The 21,870-nt window shown below is 43.0% G+C and overlaps 1 protein-coding gene across 1 annotated transcript in view; it reads left to right on the top strand.

Moving 5' to 3' along the window:
* Positions 1-13,722, top strand: part of HDAC8 (histone deacetylase 8) — a 222,145-nt gene extending 208,423 nt beyond the window's left edge. The window contains exons 10-11 of the mRNA XM_069748671.1: positions 6,792-6,897; positions 13,521-13,722. Of these exons, the coding sequence (XP_069604772.1) occupies positions 6,792-6,897; positions 13,521-13,543 (129 nt within the window). The 3' untranslated portion in view covers positions 13,544-13,722. The remainder of the gene's footprint in view (positions 1-6,791; positions 6,898-13,520) is intronic.
* Positions 13,723-21,870: the final 8,148 nt, after the last annotated feature.

The following is a 21,870-nucleotide window of genomic DNA, read 5'->3' as shown; positions in this document are numbered from 1 at the left end:
CCCCAATGAGCTACAGCGCTGAGGAAAAAAAAAAAAATCTAGCCTCCACTGTCCCTGCACACCGAAGGTGGTGTTGGGCTGTGGAAATCGCTACAGCACAAGCGGTTTGGTGGTTAATGGACCCTGCCTAACGCTATCCCTGCTTCTGACGAAGCGGCAGCAACCTCTCCCTAAGCTCAGATCAGCAGCAGTAACAAGGCGGTCGGCGGGAACGCCCCTTTATAGCCCCTGTGACGCCGCGGACAGCAAGCCAATCACTGCAATGCCCTTCTCTAATATGGTGGGGACCAGGACCTATGTCATCACGCTGCCCACACTCTGCGTTTACCTTCATTGGCTGAGAAATGGCGCTTTTCGCGTCATTGAAACGCGACTTTGGCGCGAAAGTCGCGTACCGCATGGCCGACCCCGCACAGGGGTCGGATCGGGTTTCATGAAACCCGACTTTGCCAAAAGTCGGCGACTTTTGAAAATGAACGACCCGTTTCGCTCAACCCTAGTCTTCACCATAGTGGAGTTTGGAGTCAGACTGTTTGAGGGTGTGCACAGGTGTCTTTTTATACTGATAACAAGTTTAAACAGGTGCCATTACTACAGGTAATGAGTGGAGGAAAGAGGAGACTCTTAAAGAAGAAGTTACAGGTCTGTGAGAGCCAGAAATCTTGATTGTCTGTTTTTTATCATTTTTTTTGCATATTATGGTGGAAAATAAGTATTTGGTCAGAAACAAACAATGTGATTTTCTGGATTTTTTTTTCTCAGTTTGTCTCCCATAGTTGAGGTCTACCTATGATGTAAATTACAGACGCCTCTCATCTTTTTAAGTAGTGGAACTTGCACTATTGCTGACTGACTAAATACTTTTTTGCCCCACTGTAGGTATAAAGATGATCGCAGTGTACTGGCGGTACAGGGAAGCATCGCGCAGGGAGGGGGCTCCCTGCGGGCTTCCCTGAGACGATCGGTACACTGTGATGTACTCAACTTGTACCGAACGTCTTCTCCCTGCAGTCCCCGGATCCAAAATGGCCGCGGGGCTGCATCCGGGTCCTGCAGGGAGTACTTCCGGGTCAGGAGCAAGCTGCAGCTCTGTAATCCTGCACGGCTGTTTGTCAGATCACCGATCTGACAGAGTGCTGTGCACACTGTCAGATCAGTGATCTGTGATGTCCCCCCCTGGGACAAAGTGAAAGAGTAAATAAAAAAAATTTCCACATGTAAAAAAAAAAAAAAAAAAAATTCCTAAATAAAGAAGAAAAAAAATATTCCCATAAATACATTTATCTTAAAAAAAAAAAAACAATAAAAGTACACATATTTAGTATCGCCGCGTCCGTAACGACCCAACCTATAAAACTGTCCCACTATTTAACCCCTTCAGTGAACACCGTAAGAAAAAAAAGCCAAAAAACAACGCTTTATTATCATACCACCGAACAAAAAGTGGAATAACACGCGATCAAAAAGACGGATATAAATAACCATGGTACCGCTGACAACGTCATCTTGTCCCGCAAAAAACGAGCCGCCATATAGCATCATAACCAAAAAAATAAAAAAGTTATAGTCCTCAGAATAAAGCGGTGCAAAAATAATTTTTTTTTCTATAAAATAGCTTTTATCGTATAAAAGCGCCAAAACATAAAAAAAGATATAAATTGGGTATCGCTGTAATCGTACTGACCCGGAGAATAAAACTGCTTTATCAATTTTACCAAACGTAGAACGGTATAAACGCCTCCCCCAAAAGAAATTCATGAATAGCTGGTTTTTGGTCATTCTGCCTCACAAAAATCGGAATAAAAAGCGATCAAAAACTGTCACGTGTCCGAAAATGTTACCAATAAAAACGTCAACTCGTCCCGCAAAAAACAAGACCTCAGATGACTCTGTGGACCAAAATATGGAAAAATTATAGGTCTCAAAATGTGGAGACGTAAAACCTTTTTTGCTATAAAAAGCGTCTTTTAGTGTGTGACTGCTGCCAATCATAAAAATCCGATATAAAAAACGCTATAAAAGTAAATCAAACCCCCCTTCATCACCCCCTTAGTTAGGCTAGGTTCACATTGCGTTAATGGGTTAACGCTAACGGACAGCGTTGCACGGCAAAAATGTTGCAATTAACGCCGTGAAACGGGTCTGTTAGCGCACCCATTGACAGCAATGTGATTTTCGGGTGTAGCGCATCGCTAGCGCGTGCCATTTTCCGCTGTGCGCCCGAGGTCCGATCCCCGATCTGCCAGAGCGGGGACATTAACGCGGCCACTAAACGCGACACCTAAAAAGACATTGCGTTAGCGCAATCCGCTAGCGCTAAACGGATTGCCCTAACGCAATGTGAACCTAGCCTTAGGGAAAAATAATAAAATTTAAAAAAAAATATTTATTTCCATTTTCCCATTAGGGCTATGATTAGGGTTAGGGTTTGGATTACACCCCTAATTCTAATCCCAACCGTAAATGTGTCAGGGTTAGGTGTGTGGTTAGGGTTACAGTTGGGATTAGGGTTAGGGGTGTGTTTGGATTAGGGTTTCATTTACAATTGGGGAGTTTCCACTGTTCAGGCACCTCAGGGGTTCTCCAAACGCGACATGGCGTCCGATCTCAATTCCAGCCAATTCTGCATTGAAAAAGTAAAACAGTGCTCCTTCACTTCCGAGGTCTTCCGTGCGCCCAAACAGGGGTTTACCCCAACATATGGGGTATCAGCATACTCGAGACAAATTGGACAACAACTTTTTGGGTCCAAGTTCTCTTGTTATCCTTGGGAAAATAAAAATTTGGGGGGCTAAAAATCATTTTTGTGGGCAAAAAAAGGATTTTTTATTTTCACGGCTCTGCGTTGTAAACTGTAGTGAAACACTTGGGGGTTCAAAGTTTTCACAACACATCTAGATAAGTTCCTTGGGAAGTCAAGTTTCCAATATGCGGTCACTTGTGGGGGGTTTGTACTGTTTGGGTACATCAGGGGCTCTGTAAATGCAACGTGACGCCTGCAGACCAATCCATCTAAGCCTGCATTCCAAATGGCGCTCCTTCCCTTCCAAGCTCTGCCATGCGCCCAAACAGTGGTTTTCCCCCACATATGGGGTATCCGCTTACTCAGGACAAATTGGAAAACAACTTTTGGGGTCCAATTTATCCTGTTACCCTTCTGAAAATACAAAACGGGGGCTAAAAATCATTTTTGTGAAAAAAAAAAAAGAATTTTTATTTTCACGGCTCTGCGTTATAAACTGTAGTGAAACACTTGGGGGTTCAAAGCTCTCAAAACACATCTAGATAAGTTCCTTAGGGGGTCTAGTTTCCAAAATGGTGTCACTTGTGGGGAATTTTAATGTTTAGGCACATCAGGGGCTCTCCAATCCAACATGGCGTCCCATCTTCATTCCAGTCAATTTTGCATTGAAAAGTCAAATGGCGCTCCTTCCCTTCCGAGCTCTGCCATGCGCCCAAACAGTGGTTTACCCCCACATATGGGGTATTGTCGCATTCAGGACAAATTGCACAACAACTTTTGTGGTCTAATTTCTTCTCTTACCCTTGGGAAAATAAAAAATTGGGGGCGAAAAGATCATTTTTGTGAAAAAATATGATTTTTTATTTTTACGGCTCTGCATTATGAACTTCTGTGAAGCACTTGGTGGGTCAAAGTGGTCACCACACATCTAGATAAGTTCCTTAGGGTGTCTACTTTCCAAAATGGTGTCACTTTTGGGGGGTTTCAATGTTTAGGCACATGAGGGGCTCTCCAAACGCAACATGGCGTCCCATCTCAATTCCAGTCAATTTTGCATTGAAAAGTCAAATGGCGCTCCTTTTCTTCCGAGCTCTGCCATGCGCCCAAACAGTGGTTTACCCCCACATATGGGGTATCAGCGTACTCAGGACAGATTGTACAACAACTTTTGGCATCCATTTTATCCTGTTACACTTGGTAAAATAAAACAAATTGGAGCTGAAATAAATTTTGTGTGAAAAAAAGTTAAATATTCATTTTTATTTAAACATTTCAAAAATTCCTGTGAAACACCTGAAGGGTTAATAAACTTCTTGAATGTGGTTTTGAGCACTTTGAGGGGTGTAGTTTTTAGAATGGTGTCACACTTGGGTATTTTCTATCATATAGACCCCTCAAAATGACTTCAAATGAAACTTCTGGGTTGCTTTGGCTTTATGTTTTGGGTCATTGTCCATCTGTAGTATGAAACGACGACCAACCAGTTTGGCTGCATTTGGCTGGATCTGAGCACACAGTATGGCGGCTCTGAAGACCTCAGAATTCATTTGGCTGCTTCTGTCCTGTGTCACATCATCAATAAACAGTAGTGACCCAGTGCCACTGGCAGCCAATCATGCCCAAGCCATCACACTGCCTCCGCCGGCTCTTACAGATGATGTGGTATGCTTTGGATCATGAGCTGTACCTCGCCTTCACCATACTTTTCTCTTTCCATCATTCTGGTAGAGGTTGATCTTGGTTTCATATGTCCATAGAATGTTCTTCCAGAACTGTGCGGCTTTTTAGATGTTTTTTAGCCTTTTTCTTCTTGATGCTTATGAGTGGCTTGCACCGTGCAGTGAACCCTCTGTATTTACTTTAACGCAGTCTTCTCTTCATGGTAGATTTGGATATTGATACGCCGACCTCCTCGAGAGTGTTGGTCACTTGGTCGGCTGTTGTGAAGGGGTTTCTCTTCACCATGGAGATTATTCTGCTATCATCCACCACTGTTGTCTTCCGTGGGCGCCCAGGTCTTTTTGCATTGATGAGTTGACCAGTGCTTTCTTTCTTTCTCAGGATGTACCAAACTGTAGATTTTGCCACTCCTAATATTGTAGCAATTTCTCGGATGGGTTTTTTCTGTTTTCGCAGCTTAAGTATGGCTTGTTTCACCTGCATGGAGAGCTCCTTTGACCGCATGTTTACTTCACAGCAAAACCTTCCAAATGCAAGAACCACACCTCAAATCAACTCCAGGCCTTTTATCTGCTTAATTGAGAATGACATAACGAAGGGATTTCCCATACCTGTCCATGAAATAGCCTTGGAGTCAATTGTCCAATTACTTTTGGTCCCTTTAAAAACAGGGTGGCACAGGAGCTGAAACTCCTAAACCCTACATCCAGTTTTAATGTGGATACCCTCAAATGAAAGCTGAACGTCTGAACTTCAACTGCATCTGAATTGTTTTGTTTAAAATTCATTGTGGTAATTAATGTCTATAACGAAAATTAGAAAAATGTCTCTGTCCCAATATATATGGATGTAACTCTTTATCCCTTGAGGGTCTCATGTGAATCATGATGTGAACCGTGATGTAAGTGCTCAGGGTAGAGTGCAGGATAAATGTAATCCCAAATGTCATGCAAAGTTTTCCCAATAAAAGCTTCAACTCTATCCACCAAAAAAGCACGTCTGTGCAGAACTGTACATCCACATATGGGCTATTTCTACATTCAGCATTAAATGTGGGATACCATTTGATGCTATTTTAACCCATTTCCCAGTGTGAAAATGTAAAATCTGAAGCTACAACAACATTTTGATGGTAAAATTTATGATTTTTCTTCACTGCCCAATGGTATAAAATTCTGTGACACCTCCGTGGTATCAGTATGATCACTGCACCCCTAAATTAATTTGAGAGCTGTAGATTGTAAAATGGGGCTCAACCAATGTGACATGGCACCCTCAAACCAGTGTAGCAAAATCTGAAGTCCTATATGGCAGGGGTGTCAAACTGCATTCCTCGAGGGCTGCAAAAAGGTCATGTTTTCAGGATTTCCTTGTACTGCACAGGTGATAATTTAATCACCTACACACATAATGATTGCAGCACCTTGTGCAATGCTAAGGAAATCTTGAAAACACGCATGGTTTGCGGCCCTTGAGGAATGCAGATTGACACCCCTGCTATATGGTGCCTCTTCCTTTCTGATTAGTGCACTGTGCCTCAAAAGTAGTTTTTTGACCACATATGGCATCAGTGTGTTCAGGAGAAATTGCAGAACAAAATTGTTGGGTCCATTTTCTCCTGCTATCGCTGTGAAAATGAAAAAAAATATATAATTTTTTTATTTTATTTTTATTTTTTTTTTTTCATTTTTACAGATCAACGTTGTAAAATTCTGTGAAGCACCTGTGGGTTCAAGGTGCTCACTACACATATATATAATCCTTGAGGGGTCTAGTTTCCGAAATGGGGTCACTTGTGGGAGAATTTACACTATAAAATAACAGGGTAAACTCGCTGCCAGGTTTCATGAGGTTCGTCACTGACTTTCGGTGACAGTCTGAAAGAAGTAAGAGTGAAGCGGCCCACTAGCAGCTGCTGCAAGGCTAACAAGGAAAACAACACTCTAGCCCATTAGCAGCCTCTGATTGGCCTCAGGGCTCACATAGCACAACAACACTGGAGCCCCTTAGCAGCTGCTGATTGACTGCAGGGCTCTCATGACACATCAGTGGCTGCTAAGGGGCTTGAGTGTTGTTGTGTCATGTCAGCCCTACAGCCAAACATTCAAGCCCATTGGCAGCCGCTGATTTACTTCAGGGCTCACATGACACAACACTCAAGCCCATTAGCAGCCGCGAATTAGCTGCAGGGCTCAAATGACACAACACTGGAGCCCTGGGAAATCGAGCGCTGACATTGCTGGAACAGCATCGGTGGGGATTAAAAGCAGAAAATCTCCGGGTTTGGCAGAGGTTAAGGATAGCCTGCCCTAGGTATTGACCACAGGTTTTGGTTGCACTGTACATGATGCAGATTTTGTGTTTTTAGTTCTTCACAGAGTACGGGCCGGATTATGTTCTGGAGATTACACCCAGCTGTCGGTCTGACCGGAATGATGCCCAAACGGTGCAGGAAATTTTAGCTTCAATCAAAGGTAAGTGTCAGGAACAGATGTAACCTGATTGGCTCTTAGGTGTAGGGTCTCAGTTGTTTTTCTAGACTAGAAAACCAGCATTTCAGTGGATCATTTCCACCACTCCTAACTACTGCTGTTGCTGCACCCATGAAGGTGGTCGCCCAACGTGCTAAATACAATGGTTAGTATCTGCACCACCGTGCACAATTGCATCCTATAGTCGGTGGTCACTGTAGTCATTGTGCTGCCCAAAGAATAAGAGAACACTTAAAATAATGGCGTTCTTAACCCCTTAATGACAGCCAATACGTCTTTTAACTGACCTGACATATAAGAGAATAGCCTCCCCATACAGGTGACAATCCCGCATCTGTCGTGCACTATAGCTGACAACTTTCTGCATCAGCCACGATCAGTGTTTGCACCGTCCAAATCTGTTAAACCCCTTAGATGCTGCTGTGAATAGTGACTACAACATTATAAATGGCTAACAGAGTGTGGGGGCTTCCTATTTAACCAAACTGGTGCCCTCAGATCTTGATTTTGTGGTCCTGATGTTTGCCATGGCAATTCATGACCAAATAGCGGCCTTAGAGTCTGACAGCTGTAGTAATCTGTTCAGAAGTTAGAGACATTTAGGTGGTAAAAATGCACATTTTCATTCCTATCATGCCACTTTGCATTAATTCCTGTAAAGCACCTGAAGGGTTAATAAATTACCTGACTGCAGTTTTCAATATGTCAGGGGGTGCTGTTTCTAAAATGGTATCACGTTTGGGGGTTTCCCAATATGAGACCCCTAAAGTCACTTCAAACATGGATAAGTCCCTAAAAAAAAAAAAAAAAAAAAAAAAAAAATTTTTAAAATTTCCTTGAAAAAATGAAAAATTGCTGCTACATTTTTAATCCTCCTAAAATGCTAACAAAAATAAAATAACATTTTACAAATGATGCTGATGTAAAGCCGACATGTGGGAAATGTTATTTATTAATGGTTTGCTGTGGTATGGCCATCTGGATTAAAGGGATAATCATTCAGAGTTTGAAAATTGCTAATTCTTTAACATTTGTCTCAAATTTTTTATATTTTTTTTATAAATAAACACAAAACATATTGACCTAAATTTACCATTATCATAAAGTATAATGTGCCACGAAAAAACAGTCTCAAAATCACTGGGATTTGTTGAAGCATTGCAGAGTCATTACCACATAAAGTGACACTGGTCAGATTTCAAAAATTTGTCTCCGTCACTAAGGGGTTAAAGGCGCTGTCCAGCCACTTTCCAACTACACGGGCGCAGCCTCACTCTGTGTAAGTGTATTGAGTGGGGCTGGTCAGTCTAGTCGGAACGTGGACCACAGTAATTGCGGGAACATGACCGTAACTCCCAGTGCCAACACCAGAGAATTCTCACAGTGCGCAGACCACCCGATCTGAGGATTCACAAGTTTGTGTCAAATACAGTGAATGCCGATTTGTAGTTTTAGATTGGATAACCCCTTTAAAGAGTAATTGTCATGTTAATTTTTATTTCATGAAAACCACAAAAAGAGCAAAAAATCCTCCATTATTCAAGAAAAAAACAAAAACAGGCAGAGATGCTTACCTGTCTAAATAGGCGTCAATACAATTGCACAGACAGGCTTGCAGCGGACCCAAGTAAAATGGCAACTGCACAAGTGCAATAATACCTAAAAACCAAAATACCTAAAAATACCAAAAAACATACCGTAATCTATATGTGGCAATGTTCACACAAGGTATGCAGAGCATCTGGTTCTCAGCCTATTAACCCCTTTACCCCCAAGGGTGGTTTGCACATTAATGACCAGGCCAATTTTTACAATTCTGACCACTGTCCCTTTATGAGGTAATAACTCTGGAACGCTTCAGCGGATCCTGATGATTCTGACACTGTTTTCTCGTGATATATTGTACTTCATGATAGTGGTAAAATTTCTTTGATATTACCTGAGTTTATTTGTGAAAAAAACGGAAATTTTGCGAAAATTTTGCAATTTTCCAACTTTGAATTTTTATTACCTTAAATCACAGAGATCTGTCACACAAAATGCTTAATAAGTAACATTTCCCACATGTCTACTTTACATCAGCACAATTTTGGAACCAAAATTTTTTTTTTGTTAGGGAGTTATAAGGGTTAAAATTTGACCAGCAATTTCTCATTTGTACAACACCTTTTTTTTTTTAGGGACCACATCACATTTGAAGTCACTTTGAGGGGTCTATATGATAGAAAAAACCCAAGTGTGAAACCATTCTAAAAACTGCACATCTCAAGGTGCTCAAAACCACATTCAAGAAGTTTATTAACAGGAATTTTTGGAATGTTTAAAAAAAAAATGAACATTTAACTTTTTTTCACAAAAACCTTACTTCAGCTCCAATTTGTTTTATTTTAACAAGGGTAACAGGAGAAATTGGACCCTAAAAGTTGTTGTACAATTTGTCCTGAGTACGCCGATACCCCATATGTCGGGGTAAACCACTGTTTGGGCGCATGGCAGAGCTCGGAAGGGAAGGAGCGCCATTTGACTTTTCAATGGAAAATTGACCGGAATTGAGATTGGACGCCATGTCGCGTTAGGAGAGCGCCTGATGTGCCTAAACATTGAAACCCCCACAAGTGACACCATTTTGGAAAGTAGATCCCCTAAGAAACTTATCTAGATGTGTGGTGATCACTTTGACCCACCAAGTGCTTCAGAGAAATTTGTAAAGTAGAGCCATAAAAATAAAAAAATCATATTTTTTCACAAAAAGGATGTTTTAGCACCCAATTTTTTATTTTCTCAAGGGTAACAGAAGAAATTGGACCTCAAAAGTTGTTGTGTAACTTGTCCTGAGTACACTGATACCCCATATGTTTGGGTAAACCCCTGTTTGGGCGCACGGGAGAGCTCGGAAGGGAAGGAGCACTGTTTTACTTTTTCAACGCAGATTTGGCTGGAATTGAGATCGGACGCCATGTCGCATTTGGAGAGCCCCTGATGTGCCTAAACAGTGGAAACCCCCCAATTCTAACTGAAACCTTAACCCAAACACACCCCTAACCTTAATCCCGACCATAACCCTAACCACACCCCTAACCCTGACACACCCCTAACCCTAATCCCAACCGTAAATGTAATCCAAACCCTAACTTTAGCCCAACCCTAAAGGTACTGTCACATTAAGCGACGCTGCAGCGATATAGACAGCGATGCCGATCGCTGCAGCGTCGCTGTGTGGTCGCTGGAGAGCTGTCACACAGACAGCTCTCCAGCGACCAACGATGCCAAAGTCCCCGGGTAACCAGGGTAAACATCGGGTTAACGATAGCGATCCATGACGTTGCAGCGTCCTGGATAGCGATATCGTTGTGTTTGACATGCAGCAGCAATCAGGATCCTGCTGTGACATCGTTGGTCGGAGCTAGGAGGCCAGCACTTTATTTCGTCGCTGGATCACCTGCTGACATCGCTGAATCGGCGTGTGTGACGCCAGGGCCGCGATGTCTTCACTGGTAACCAGGGTAAACATCGGATATATCCCATGTAGTTACCCGATGTTTACCCTGGTTACCGGCATCGTTGGTCGCTGGGGAGCTGTCTGTGTGACAGCTCTCCAGCGACCAAACAGCGACGCTGCAGCGATCCGGATCGTTACATTCTATATACATTCGTAACCCCTCACACCACTGATTGGCAGCTTTCTGGATATAACCCCTCACACCACTGATTGGCGGCTTTCTGGATATAACCCCTCACACCACTGATTGGCAGCTTTCTGGATATAACCCCTCACACCACTGATTGGCAGCTTTCTGGATATAACTCCATCCACACCACTGATTGGCAGCTTTCTTTGTATAACTCCGACCACACTATTGGTTGGCAGCTTTCTGTGTATAACTCCACCCACACCACTGGCAGCGTTCTGGACATAACTCAGTCTAACAAGGTCTTATACAAAACAGTGAAAATTAAATTTATTGTGAACATATAATCCCTTAAAATTTACTTTTTATTAAATGCAATTATTAAGACACCTGCCCAGTGTAACCAATTGGTTAGATATCAAATTATAAACATAGACCAAAAATGACCTACAGAAGCCCTACAGTAATCCTTAACCTGCCTATTAGTGCAGGTTGGCACCCAAAGAGTACGATTTTTTGGCACCGCCACTCAACGAGGACTTACACTGAGACATCATGCCACACCTAGAGCAATTAACCACATCTGAAGAGGCCATAGGGTTTTCTATCTAACCAGGTACCTGCCTTCACTGGTCTCTGATAGAACCTATGTACCACCCAATCGCCAATAGACCTTCCTCTCCTGTATGTGATACTTGGGACTTCCGGCTGTTACGCTCCACACGCTGGAGCGCATATCAGATAGAACACCGCGCGTTACTATATCGGGGAAGGTAGGAAATGATATCACCAGTATTACCGGCCGGATATGACTGCGCTCCAGTCTGGAATGCACACCAGCACAGGTAAGAACCGAAATTATCATCTTTACTAGACATAGGGGGAGAGTGGACCCAGCTGAACAAAATGCTGATCATTTGGTGGGCGTAGTCTATTATACTGTCATTCAATGGTGGTTATTTAAGTCCACCGTTCTTGACCCTCGGGTATGCTTTTTTCTATCATGGCATCCTGTATCCTTGGCATTGCCAACATCAATCAGGCCTCCTGATGAACCATGACAACGGGGAAACGCTTTGGGGCGCGTCCTGTCTATAAGTCTACTTTTTATTACAATCATTTGAAAAGAAGTATATATGGTGTATTTGATTCCTGAGCCTCTCATATTATAAGCCAGGAAAGGTGCTTATTCAACAAAGATCTTTTTCAGAGAAGTTGTCATAGGGCCGGATGTAATTTTCAGAATGTCTATTCTTAATATATTTGTGATCTACAGAATACCTGCAGGGTATTTTTTGATCTGCCATATGGGAATTTGATTTATTTTTCATTTCTTATCATTCATCTATATGTTTTCCCACCTGCTCTGATAGGGTCATCCACGGAGTGAGGGAGAGTCCTCGTTGAGTGGGGGTGCCAAAAAATCATACTCTAAGGGTGTCAACCTCCACTGCTGGACAGGTTAAGGATTAGGGTTACTGTAGGGTTTCTGTTGGTCATTTTTTGTCTATGTTTATAATTTGGTATCTAATCAATTGGTGACACTCGGTAAGTCTATGTTCACACTAGCGTTATGCTAGTGTGCGTCAGGTTAGCGTCGGGCGACGCAGCGGCGACGCACGCGTCATGCGCCCCTATATTTAACATGGGGGACGCATGCGTTTTTGTTTGTTGCGTTGTGCGACGCATGCGTCTTTTTTGCCGCAAGCGTCGGACCAAGAAAACGCAACAAGTTGCATTTTTCTTGCGTCCGATTTTCGGCAAAAAAACGACACATGCGTCGCAAAACGCAGCGTTTTTGCATGCGTTTTGCCGCGTTTTTGCGTGCGTTGTGCGTTGCGTCGCCGACGCAGCGGCGCACAACGCTAGTGTGAACGTAGCCTAAGTGTCTTTTAATAACTGAATTTAATAAAAAGTAAATTTTAAGGGATTATATGTGTATAGCTCAGCCCACACCGCCAGTAGACAGCTTTGTATGTATAACTCCGGCCACACCACTTTTTGGCAGCTTTCTTTCTATAACTCCGCCCACACTTCCAATTGGCAGCTTTCTTTGTATAACTCCGCCCACACCACTGGCAGTTTTTTGGATATAACGCCACCCATACCACCGATTGTAAGCTTTGAGTATAACTCCACCCACACCACTGGCAGTTTTCAGGATATAATGCCGCCTTACTACCGATTGTAAGCTTTCTGAGTATAACTCCACCCACATCACTGGCAGTTTTCTGGATTTAACTCCGCCCATACCACCGATTATAAGCTTTCTGTGTATAACTCCACCCACACCACCAATTGGCAGCTAGTCTGTGGATAATCCCACCCACATCGATAGGCAGGTTTCAGTGTACACTGTATAGTGACAGAGCTGCTAATCGGTGGAGGGGAGCATGGTTGGACCACCTTGCACTTGTTACGGTGTCCTGTAATGATAATTTCCTCCTTTGTTGTATTGTGGCACCAAACCACAGTCTAAAAAGTGACACATGGCTGGAATCGGGTTCTTTTATCCTACATCAGGCTGCTCTCGGATTACATAGAGAAACCTGCTGACAGATTCCATTTAATGAATTGGCCCCACAGTGTCAGAACAAAACATTGAGAAAACTGGCAAAATGTGAATGGGAGCTCCTCTTCTCCTCTCTTCATTTGCAGACATCTGATTTTCCCCGTTATTTAGTAGTTTTATGTCAGTGAAAAAGTTTAGCAATTTTCCTTTCAGAAGATGAGAATTTCTTCTTAGCCCCTAACACCAGTGGTCAGCAAAGAACTAATAATAATAATAATTATACTTCAAAAGAACCCGGGGAGCAAACATTGCCTGAATCCGTGACCCCATAGTCTTACAGAGAGCTATGGACATTGCATCATGAATTCCATCTAGTCCGCCCGATGGTTGTAGTTTTCACTTGCACTTTGATGGAATAATATAATATTCCCCAACTCTTCCCATCGTCTCCATTTTCTTTTCAGGTAACCTGAAGCGTATGGCGTGACTCGCCTCTGATGGTGGCACGTTGTGGTCAGCCCTCCTGTTTCCTGAACATTCCTGCATTCAGTCCACCACATTGCAGGACGATGCTCGTCTTCTGAACATCACCGATAAAGATTGCCTTTTACATGCTTTCTTTTAAGGACATTTTTATATTGTGAATAATAAACCATGTTTACAAAATGTTTGTAGTTTTCACGTTTCTTACATTTTCTGTACATTGGAGCGATGATTATGCAGTAATTGTCCGGATCATGTCTGCTACATCCGTGATTGTATCTGACCAGTTTCCAGGTGTAATGGTGGTATCAGAAAGGTTTGCCTCGTAAGTGGAGGAGCCTGTACAGCACTTGTACTAGCACCTTACAATCTACCTGGAGGGACTTGAGCTATCAGTCACTGCCAACTCCCGCAAAGCCTTGATTTTCTAACAAGGGTTCCCAGCTCTGGTAGTGACATTCCCCGGCGTGGATGACTCCATACTCATCTGCAGAGTGGCGCTGTGACTGAAGACTGCTTCCGCTGTTCTTCTGAGGTTTCCCAACCTGTGAGCCGAGGCTCATGGCTTTCTGCCAGCTTTGTGCACTAGCACCACGTCTGGCTAACCGCTATGAAGAGCTGGTCTTCAGATGGTGACTTATGAGTAGTTCCACACAGATCAGCAGATCTGGAAGCACATATACTGGCCCTGGGGGACAGAGATAAATTAATCTTGATAGGCTAGAGAAAATGATGCTGCCGGCATAAAGCTGGATGGGATAGTGTGGTGGGAGAGCTCTATGTTAGATCACAGAATGGGAGTAACGTGGAGACCCCTATGTAGGTATACTGCCCTGGAGTGATTTCTTTTGAAAGCTCTGGCTGCCATTATATTAATGGGAGCTTTGGTGGTCATTTCTGTGGAAAGATTGAGGTTGGTGGTTGGATGTTACTACTTAGGGGACTGTGTACAGCTCATGACCCTCTCTTAGGCCTCTTTCACACGTCAGTGTGTCCGGTATGTGTGGTGACCGTTTTCACATGGTTCGGAGACACTGACACATGTAGACCAATTCAAATGAATGAGTCTATGCACATGTCAGAGTGTTTCCACGGACCTTGTGTCCGTGGGCAAAACACGCTGACATGTCCGTTTTTTGCCGTCATTACGGTGTATAAGGGCACATTCACAAGACCCTTGCCCCGATTCATCAATGCGATTACGCTACATTTTGGTGTTGCGCAAAAATGTGGAGACTTTGTTTTAATGCCGCTTTTGCCAAAATAGGCACGACAGCTGTTCATGCCAGTCTTGATGAATCAGGAGCCATGTCTGTTGAGAATTGCATACAACCAAGAGCCAGATATACCAAAAAAAGCCAGACTTGCCGTGGACAGATTACTCATTACCTCCACTGATAATTGAAAATAAAGTCTTGTGGGCGACAGACATGGACTCATCTACTTGTGTCTTTACCCTTGTTTGATTGTATGGTCGGCAATACTATGAAAGCACGGTCTCCTTAGGGTTAGTGTGGACATCTGTCTTACACCTTGGCGTCTCCACCTGAGAGAACATTCACACCACAAGGGCCACATCTTATTAAAATGCTCCTCAATATTCTGTAACTGGGAGATTGGTTACTAAAAAAGCATTATCCAGAAGAACTTTAACCACTTTGTGACATTTGACATACATGCAAGTCATGATCATGAAGATGTTCCCTCATTATACCATAAAACCTTGTTTAAAGGGAACCTGTCACCCCGTTTTTTCAGATTGAGATAAAAATACTGTTAAATAGGGCCTGCGCTGTGCGTTACAATAGTGTATGTAGTGTACCCTGATTCCCCACCTATGCTGCGAAATACATTACCAAAGTCGCCGTTTTCGCCTGTCAATCAGGCTGGTCAGGTGGAGATCGTGGCGGCCATTTTCCTGAAGCCGAGATGCAAACTCGGCTTTGGGAAAATGGCCACCACGATCTCCATCTGGGCAGGCGCGGCATCCCGCTGCCATTTTCCTGAAGCCCCGTGCAGCAGAGCACTCCATCTGCGCACGCGTGGCCTCAGGAAGATGGCCGCCCCCACCGATGACAAGGGTAATAGCGCAGATCGCGCGCTTTTTCTTCACCTGCGTGCAGTGGATTCGGCACTTGGACATGCGCACACCACTACGCCACCAACGGAAAGCTGGGGAAGAAACAGCGATGTCACCACGCGCACCTGACCTGACCAGCCTGATTGACAGGTGAAAACGGCGACTTTGGTAATGTATTTCGCAGCATAGGTGGGGAATCAGGGTACACTACATACACTATTGTAACGCACAGCGCAGGCCCTATTTAACAGTATTTTTATCTCAATCTGAAAAAACGGGGTGACAGGTTCCCTTTAAAGGGAACCTGTCACCTGAATTTGGCGGGACCGGTTTTCGGTCATATGGGTGGAGTTTTCAGGTGTTTGATTCACCCTTTCCTTACCCGCTGGCTGCATGCTGGCCGCAATATTGGATTGAAGTTCATTCTCTGTCCTCCGTAGTACACGCCTGCGCAAGGCAATCTTGGTGTGAAAATGACATCTGCAAAGTATATAGAGTTTCTGACTGACAACTTTCTTCCATGGTCTAAAAACCAGAAACGTGCCTTCAGGAGCGCAAAATCATCTTTATGCATGACAATGCACCATCTCATGTTGCAAAGAATACCTCATCATTGTCTAATATGGGCATAAAAGGAGATAAACTCATGGTGTGGCCACCATCTTCCCCGGACCTCAGCCCTAGAGAGAACCTTTGGAGGATCATCCAACAAAAGATCTATGAGGGTGGGAGGCCGTTCACATCAAAACAGCAGCTCTGGGAGGCTATTCTGACTTCATGCAAAGGAATACAAGCAGAAACTCTGCAAAAACTCACAAGTTCAATGGATGCAAGAATTGTGAAGGTGATATCAAGGAAGGGTTCCTATGTTAACATGTAACTTGGCCTGTTAGGATGTTTTGGAGTTAAATAGCTTTTTTATTCAGTGAATGTGACTTCCTAATGCTGCAAATTCCACAAATGAGTATTTTCAGTTCTTTAAAACAGATTTGGAACAGTGCATTTTGAGTGTTTATTCATTTTGGAGATTATACTGTTATCATAGTGAGGTTTCTTGAATAAAATTCGATGTATAATCTAACGGGTGATGACTTTTATTAGACGGACTGTCATTTGCACCGACCATTTAGGAAAATCTGAGAAAAATATCATTTGCATAATAATTTGGAACATGGTGTGCAAACAATGTATAATAGTATGATGTCCTAAACGGGCACACACTGGAAACACTCCCACAGATTTGATAAGTATAAGGCAGGGGAATAGGTGGTATGATCCATATCAATTGTCAAAATGACCAACCACTAAATAACAAAATAGAGACAAACATAATTAAAAACGCATACAATGAAAAATAACCCAGAGATGCAATAAAAAAATGGGAAGAGAAAGAAAAGGGAACATAATACCCAAAAGAGGTAGAGAGACGATAGGGAATAATTAACCTATTAGAAGAACGGCGAAAAACTTATCTTTTCAATGGAGTCATGGTTCCCAACTTAACAATCAATCTGCACTCAAGCTGCGCCAACATGCGCCTCTGGTTTCCCCTTCAGTGCCACCATAGAACTGGTCAATGTCCATTATCTTGAGGTTATCCGGGTCGCAATTATGTCGCAGCCTGATATGGTGAGGGATAGTTTTGCGTGACGATATTTCATCAACACTTTACGTTGACTTTATATCCTTGATTTGTTCTCTAGTATTTACACATAACTCATGTGACGTAAGACCCACGTATACCATGCCACAGGGACATTCAGCATAGTACACTACATGGTTTGTGCTATGCGAGATATAACTCTTAAATTCTTGTTTGCCGTGTGCAGAAAAAAATGTTGCGACAAGCCATGCATGATCCACAGTGGTAACCAAACGAATATTTTTAGCAAGCCAATTTGAATTTGTGTTGGTCAAGAAAACAGACTTTTGATTGTGTAAGCTTGTAATATTGACTTATAAGTTGGCATTTAATGTAACATATTAGACTCTTATCCTTGATGACTAGTGATATTTACAGGTATGCTAATTATGCATTGCGTAGACCGATAATAATAATAATCTTTATTTTTTATATAGCGCTAACATAATCCACAGCACTTTACAGACATTATCATCGCTGTCCCCAATGGGGCTCACAATCTAAATTCCCTATCAGTATGTCTTTGGAATGTGGGCGGAAACGGAGTGCCCGGAGGAAACCCACACAAACACGGGGAGAACATACAAACTCTTTGCAGATGTTGTCCTTGGTGGGATTTGAACCCAGGACTCCAGCGCTGCGAGGCTGCAGTGCTAACCAGATTAGATTGTTGAGTTTGAAAACAGAGGAGGAAAAACTATGCACATAGATTAAATATATCAAGTTCATCTGCTGTGGCAAGTTGCCACCAGACCAGAAGAGATTCCAACAAATTGTGACATTAAAAACATGAATTTTTTTAATAACAAATTTAAAATAATAAATGGATACTAAAAATAGACAGGGCTAAGACCTCCAAAATAAGAAGGGGAGACACAGCATGGAAGCACAGCACAATGATATGAGTGGAGCTAACTGGCAGGAGGGAGAGCACAGGCCTGCTATACTACTCTGGCCAGCACCATCAGCCACGTGATACAGTACAGACCAAAAGTTTGGACACACCTTCTCATTTAAAGATTTTTCTGTATTTTCATGACTATGAAAATTGTAAATTCACATTGAAGTCATCAAAACAATGAATTAACACATGTGGAATTATATACTTAACAAAAAAGTGTGAAACAACTTTAAAGTAGCCACCTTTTGGTTTGATGACTGCTTGACATTCTCTTGATGAACTTCAAGAGGTAGTCACCGGAAATGGTTTTCACTTCACAGGTGTGCCCTGTCAGGTTTAATAAGTGGGATTTCTTGCCATATAAATGAGGTTGGGATCATCAGTTGTGTTGAGCAGAAGTCTGGTGGATACACAGCTGATAGTCCTACTGAATAGACTGTTAGCTGCTTTTTTCTTGCCATAATACAAATTATAACAGTCTATTCAGTAGGACTATCAGCTGTGTATCCACCAGACTTCTGCTCAACACAACTGATGGTCCTAACCCCATTTATAAGGCAAAAAATCCCACTTATTAACCCCTTCATGACCCAGCCTATTTTGACCTTAATGACCTGGCCATTTTTTGCAATTCTGACCAGTGTCCCTTTATGAGGTAATAACTCAGGAACGCTTCAACGGATCCTAGCGATTCTGAGATTGTTTTTTGTGACATTGGGCTTCATGTTAGTGGTAAACTTAGGTCGATAATTTTTACATTTATTTGTGAAAAAATTGGAAATTTGGTGAAATTTTTGCAATTTTCAAATTTTTAATTTTTATTCTGTTAAACCAGAGAGTAATGTGACACAAAATAGTTAAAAAATAACATTACACACATGTCTACTTTACATCAGCACAATTTTGGAACCAATTTTTTTTACGAAACTATAAGGGTTAAAAGTTGACCAGCAATTTCTCATTTTTACAACAAAATTGACAAAACCTTTTTTTTCAGGGACCACCTCACATTTGAAGTCAGTTTGAGGGGTCTATATGGCTGAAAATACCCAAAAGTGACACCATTCTAAAAACTGCACCCCTCAAGGTGCTCAAAACCACATTCAAGAAGTTTATTAACCCTTCAGGTGTTTAACAGCACAAGAAGCAACATGGAAGGAAAAATTAACATTTAACTTTTTAGTCACAAAAATGATCTTTTAGCAACAATTTTTTAATTTTCCCAAGAGTAAAAGGAGAAAGTGGACCCCAAAAGTTGTTGTCGAATTTGTCCTGAGCACTTTGAAACCCCATATGTGGGGGGAACCACTGTTAGGGCGCACGGCAGGGCTCGGAAGGGAAGGAGCGCCATTTGACTTTTTGAATGGAAAATTAACTTTTTTATTTTAGGCCTACTAAGTCTGTGTGAGCCTCTCATAACAGTTGTCCTCCGCTGAAAAAAGCTATGCCACCTGTGTACTCCTCTTACCAATTTTGAACTGCATTTAGCCTACTTTTTTATTTTAGGCCTACTAAGTCCGTGTGAGCCTCTCATTACAGTTGTCCTCCACTGAAAAAAGCTATGTCGCCTGTGTACTCCTCTTACCAATTTTGAACTGCATTTAGCTTTTCTTTATTTAGGCCTACTAAGTCTGTCTGCGCCACTCATTACAGCTGTCCTCCATTGAACAAAGCTATGCCACCTGTGTACTCCAGTTATCAATTTTGAACTGCATTTAGCCTACTTACTTACTTAGGCCTACTAACTGTGTCTGCCTCCCATTACAGTCCTCCACTGAACAAAGCTGTGCCTCAATTTTCACTGTTTCAGATATTAAACTGCATTTGGCCTACTTGTTTGGTTGGGCCTACTAACGGTGTCTGCCACTGCTTGTTGTTCTCCTCCACTGAACAAAGCTGAACCTCAATTTTCACCGTTTCAGATATTAAACTGCATTTGGCCTACTAGTTGGGTTGGGCCTACTAACGGTGTCTGCCGCTCCTAGCTTTTCTCCTCTACTGAACAAAGCAATGACGCCTGTCTACTCCTGTTACCAATTTTGAACTGCATTTAGCCTACTTACTTTTTTGGGCCTAGTAACTGTGTCAGCCACTCCTTACAGTTGTCCTCCACTGAACAAAGCAATGCCGCCTGTGTACTCCTGTTACCAATTTTGAACTGCTTTTAGCCTACTTTTTTATTTTGGGCCTATATATGTGTTTCCTCCTCATCCTGCCCATTTCCCAGCCACTGCTAGATGAGTCTGCTGGTACATTGACCCAGACCACTACATTCCCCTTGCACTCTATACAGCCAGAATCTGACCCTGCTGAAAGTCAGGTTCCCCTTCCCGCATACTATACCACCTTACACGGGGACAGAGAGGAAGGTGAAGATGAAAGTGCAGGTTTCCTTCATCAGGTGGGGGTGGGATACTCGGCACTGGCACAGGGCCCCTCATAGTACGCAAAAGTGTCTCTGGCAGTGGGAGGCACCGCCCGCCATCAAACACACTGCCGTACTATGAGGGGCCCTGTGCCAGTGCCAGCTAGTGGGCCCCCCCTGCTTGCTCAGGATCGCAGCACTTGCAAAGTTTAAATACTTACCTCTCCCTGCTCCACCGCCGTGACGTATTCCGTGTTTCCTGGGCCCACGAAAATCTTGAGCCAGCCCTACCCCCCACAACTTTAGCCAAATGAGCCCCTGTTTTCAATGCCTAACTATTATAAAGTAAATTAAGACTGACAAGCTTCAGTAATACGAATTGATGTTTTTGGCATTAAAATGGACACTGTAGGTGTTTTCCTGTCCTCCACTCACTGCCGACTTTGATTCCCCATTGACTTGCATTGAGTTTCGTGTTTCGGCCGAACCCCGACTTTTCTCAATAATCGGCCGATTTCACCCGACCCGACTTTTGAGAAAGTCGGGTTTCGCAAAACCCGACTCGATCCTAAAAAAGTAGAAGTCGCTCAACTCTAGGCGGCATAGCTTTGTTCAGTGGAGGACAACTGTAATGAGTGGCGCAGACAGACTAAGTAGACCTAAAACAAAAAAAGGCTCAAAGCTGTTCAAAATTGGTAACAGGTGTAAACAGGCGGCTTAGCTTTGTTCAATGGAGGACAGCTGTAATGAGTGGCGCAGACAGACTTGGTAGGCCTAAAATAAAAAAAGTAGGCTATAAGCAGTTCAAAATTGGTAACTGGACTAAACAGGCGCAATAGCTTTGTTCAGATGAGGACAACTGTAATGAGTGGCGCAGACCCAGTTAGTAGGCCCAAATAATAAAGTAGGCTAAATGCAGTTCAAAATTGGTAACAGGACTAAACAGGCGGCATAGCTAGGTACTGGGGTGGGCTCCTCTGCTGAGTAGCAGACAGTGGTAGTAGGCGCAAAGTATTAACTGGTCTAAATGGAGGCCAGAGCCCCTGTATATTTTAACTATCGTCTATCATTTCAACAAATTTGTATTAGCAGTGCCATTGAAGGATTTAACAGCACAGACTACACAGTGGTGGAGCAGGGAGAGGTAAGTATTGCAAGTGGTAGAGCACTGTTCAAGCTGGGGGGAGCACTCTCATGGGCGGCGGTACTGGCACAGGGCCCCTCATATTACGACGGTGTGTCTGATGTTGGGTGTGCACCACCACCGTCAGAGACACTTCATTGTACTATGAGGGACCCTGTGCCAGTGCCATCGCCCAAAAGTGGGCACACCCACCTGACCA

This window comes from Ranitomeya imitator, chromosome 2 (genome assembly GCF_032444005.1).
Source record: "Ranitomeya imitator isolate aRanImi1 chromosome 2, aRanImi1.pri, whole genome shotgun sequence".
NCBI lineage: Eukaryota > Metazoa > Chordata > Amphibia > Anura > Dendrobatidae > Ranitomeya > Ranitomeya imitator.
Note: the sequence above shows the minus strand (reverse complement) of the source record. Positions and strands in the feature narration are given on the sequence as shown.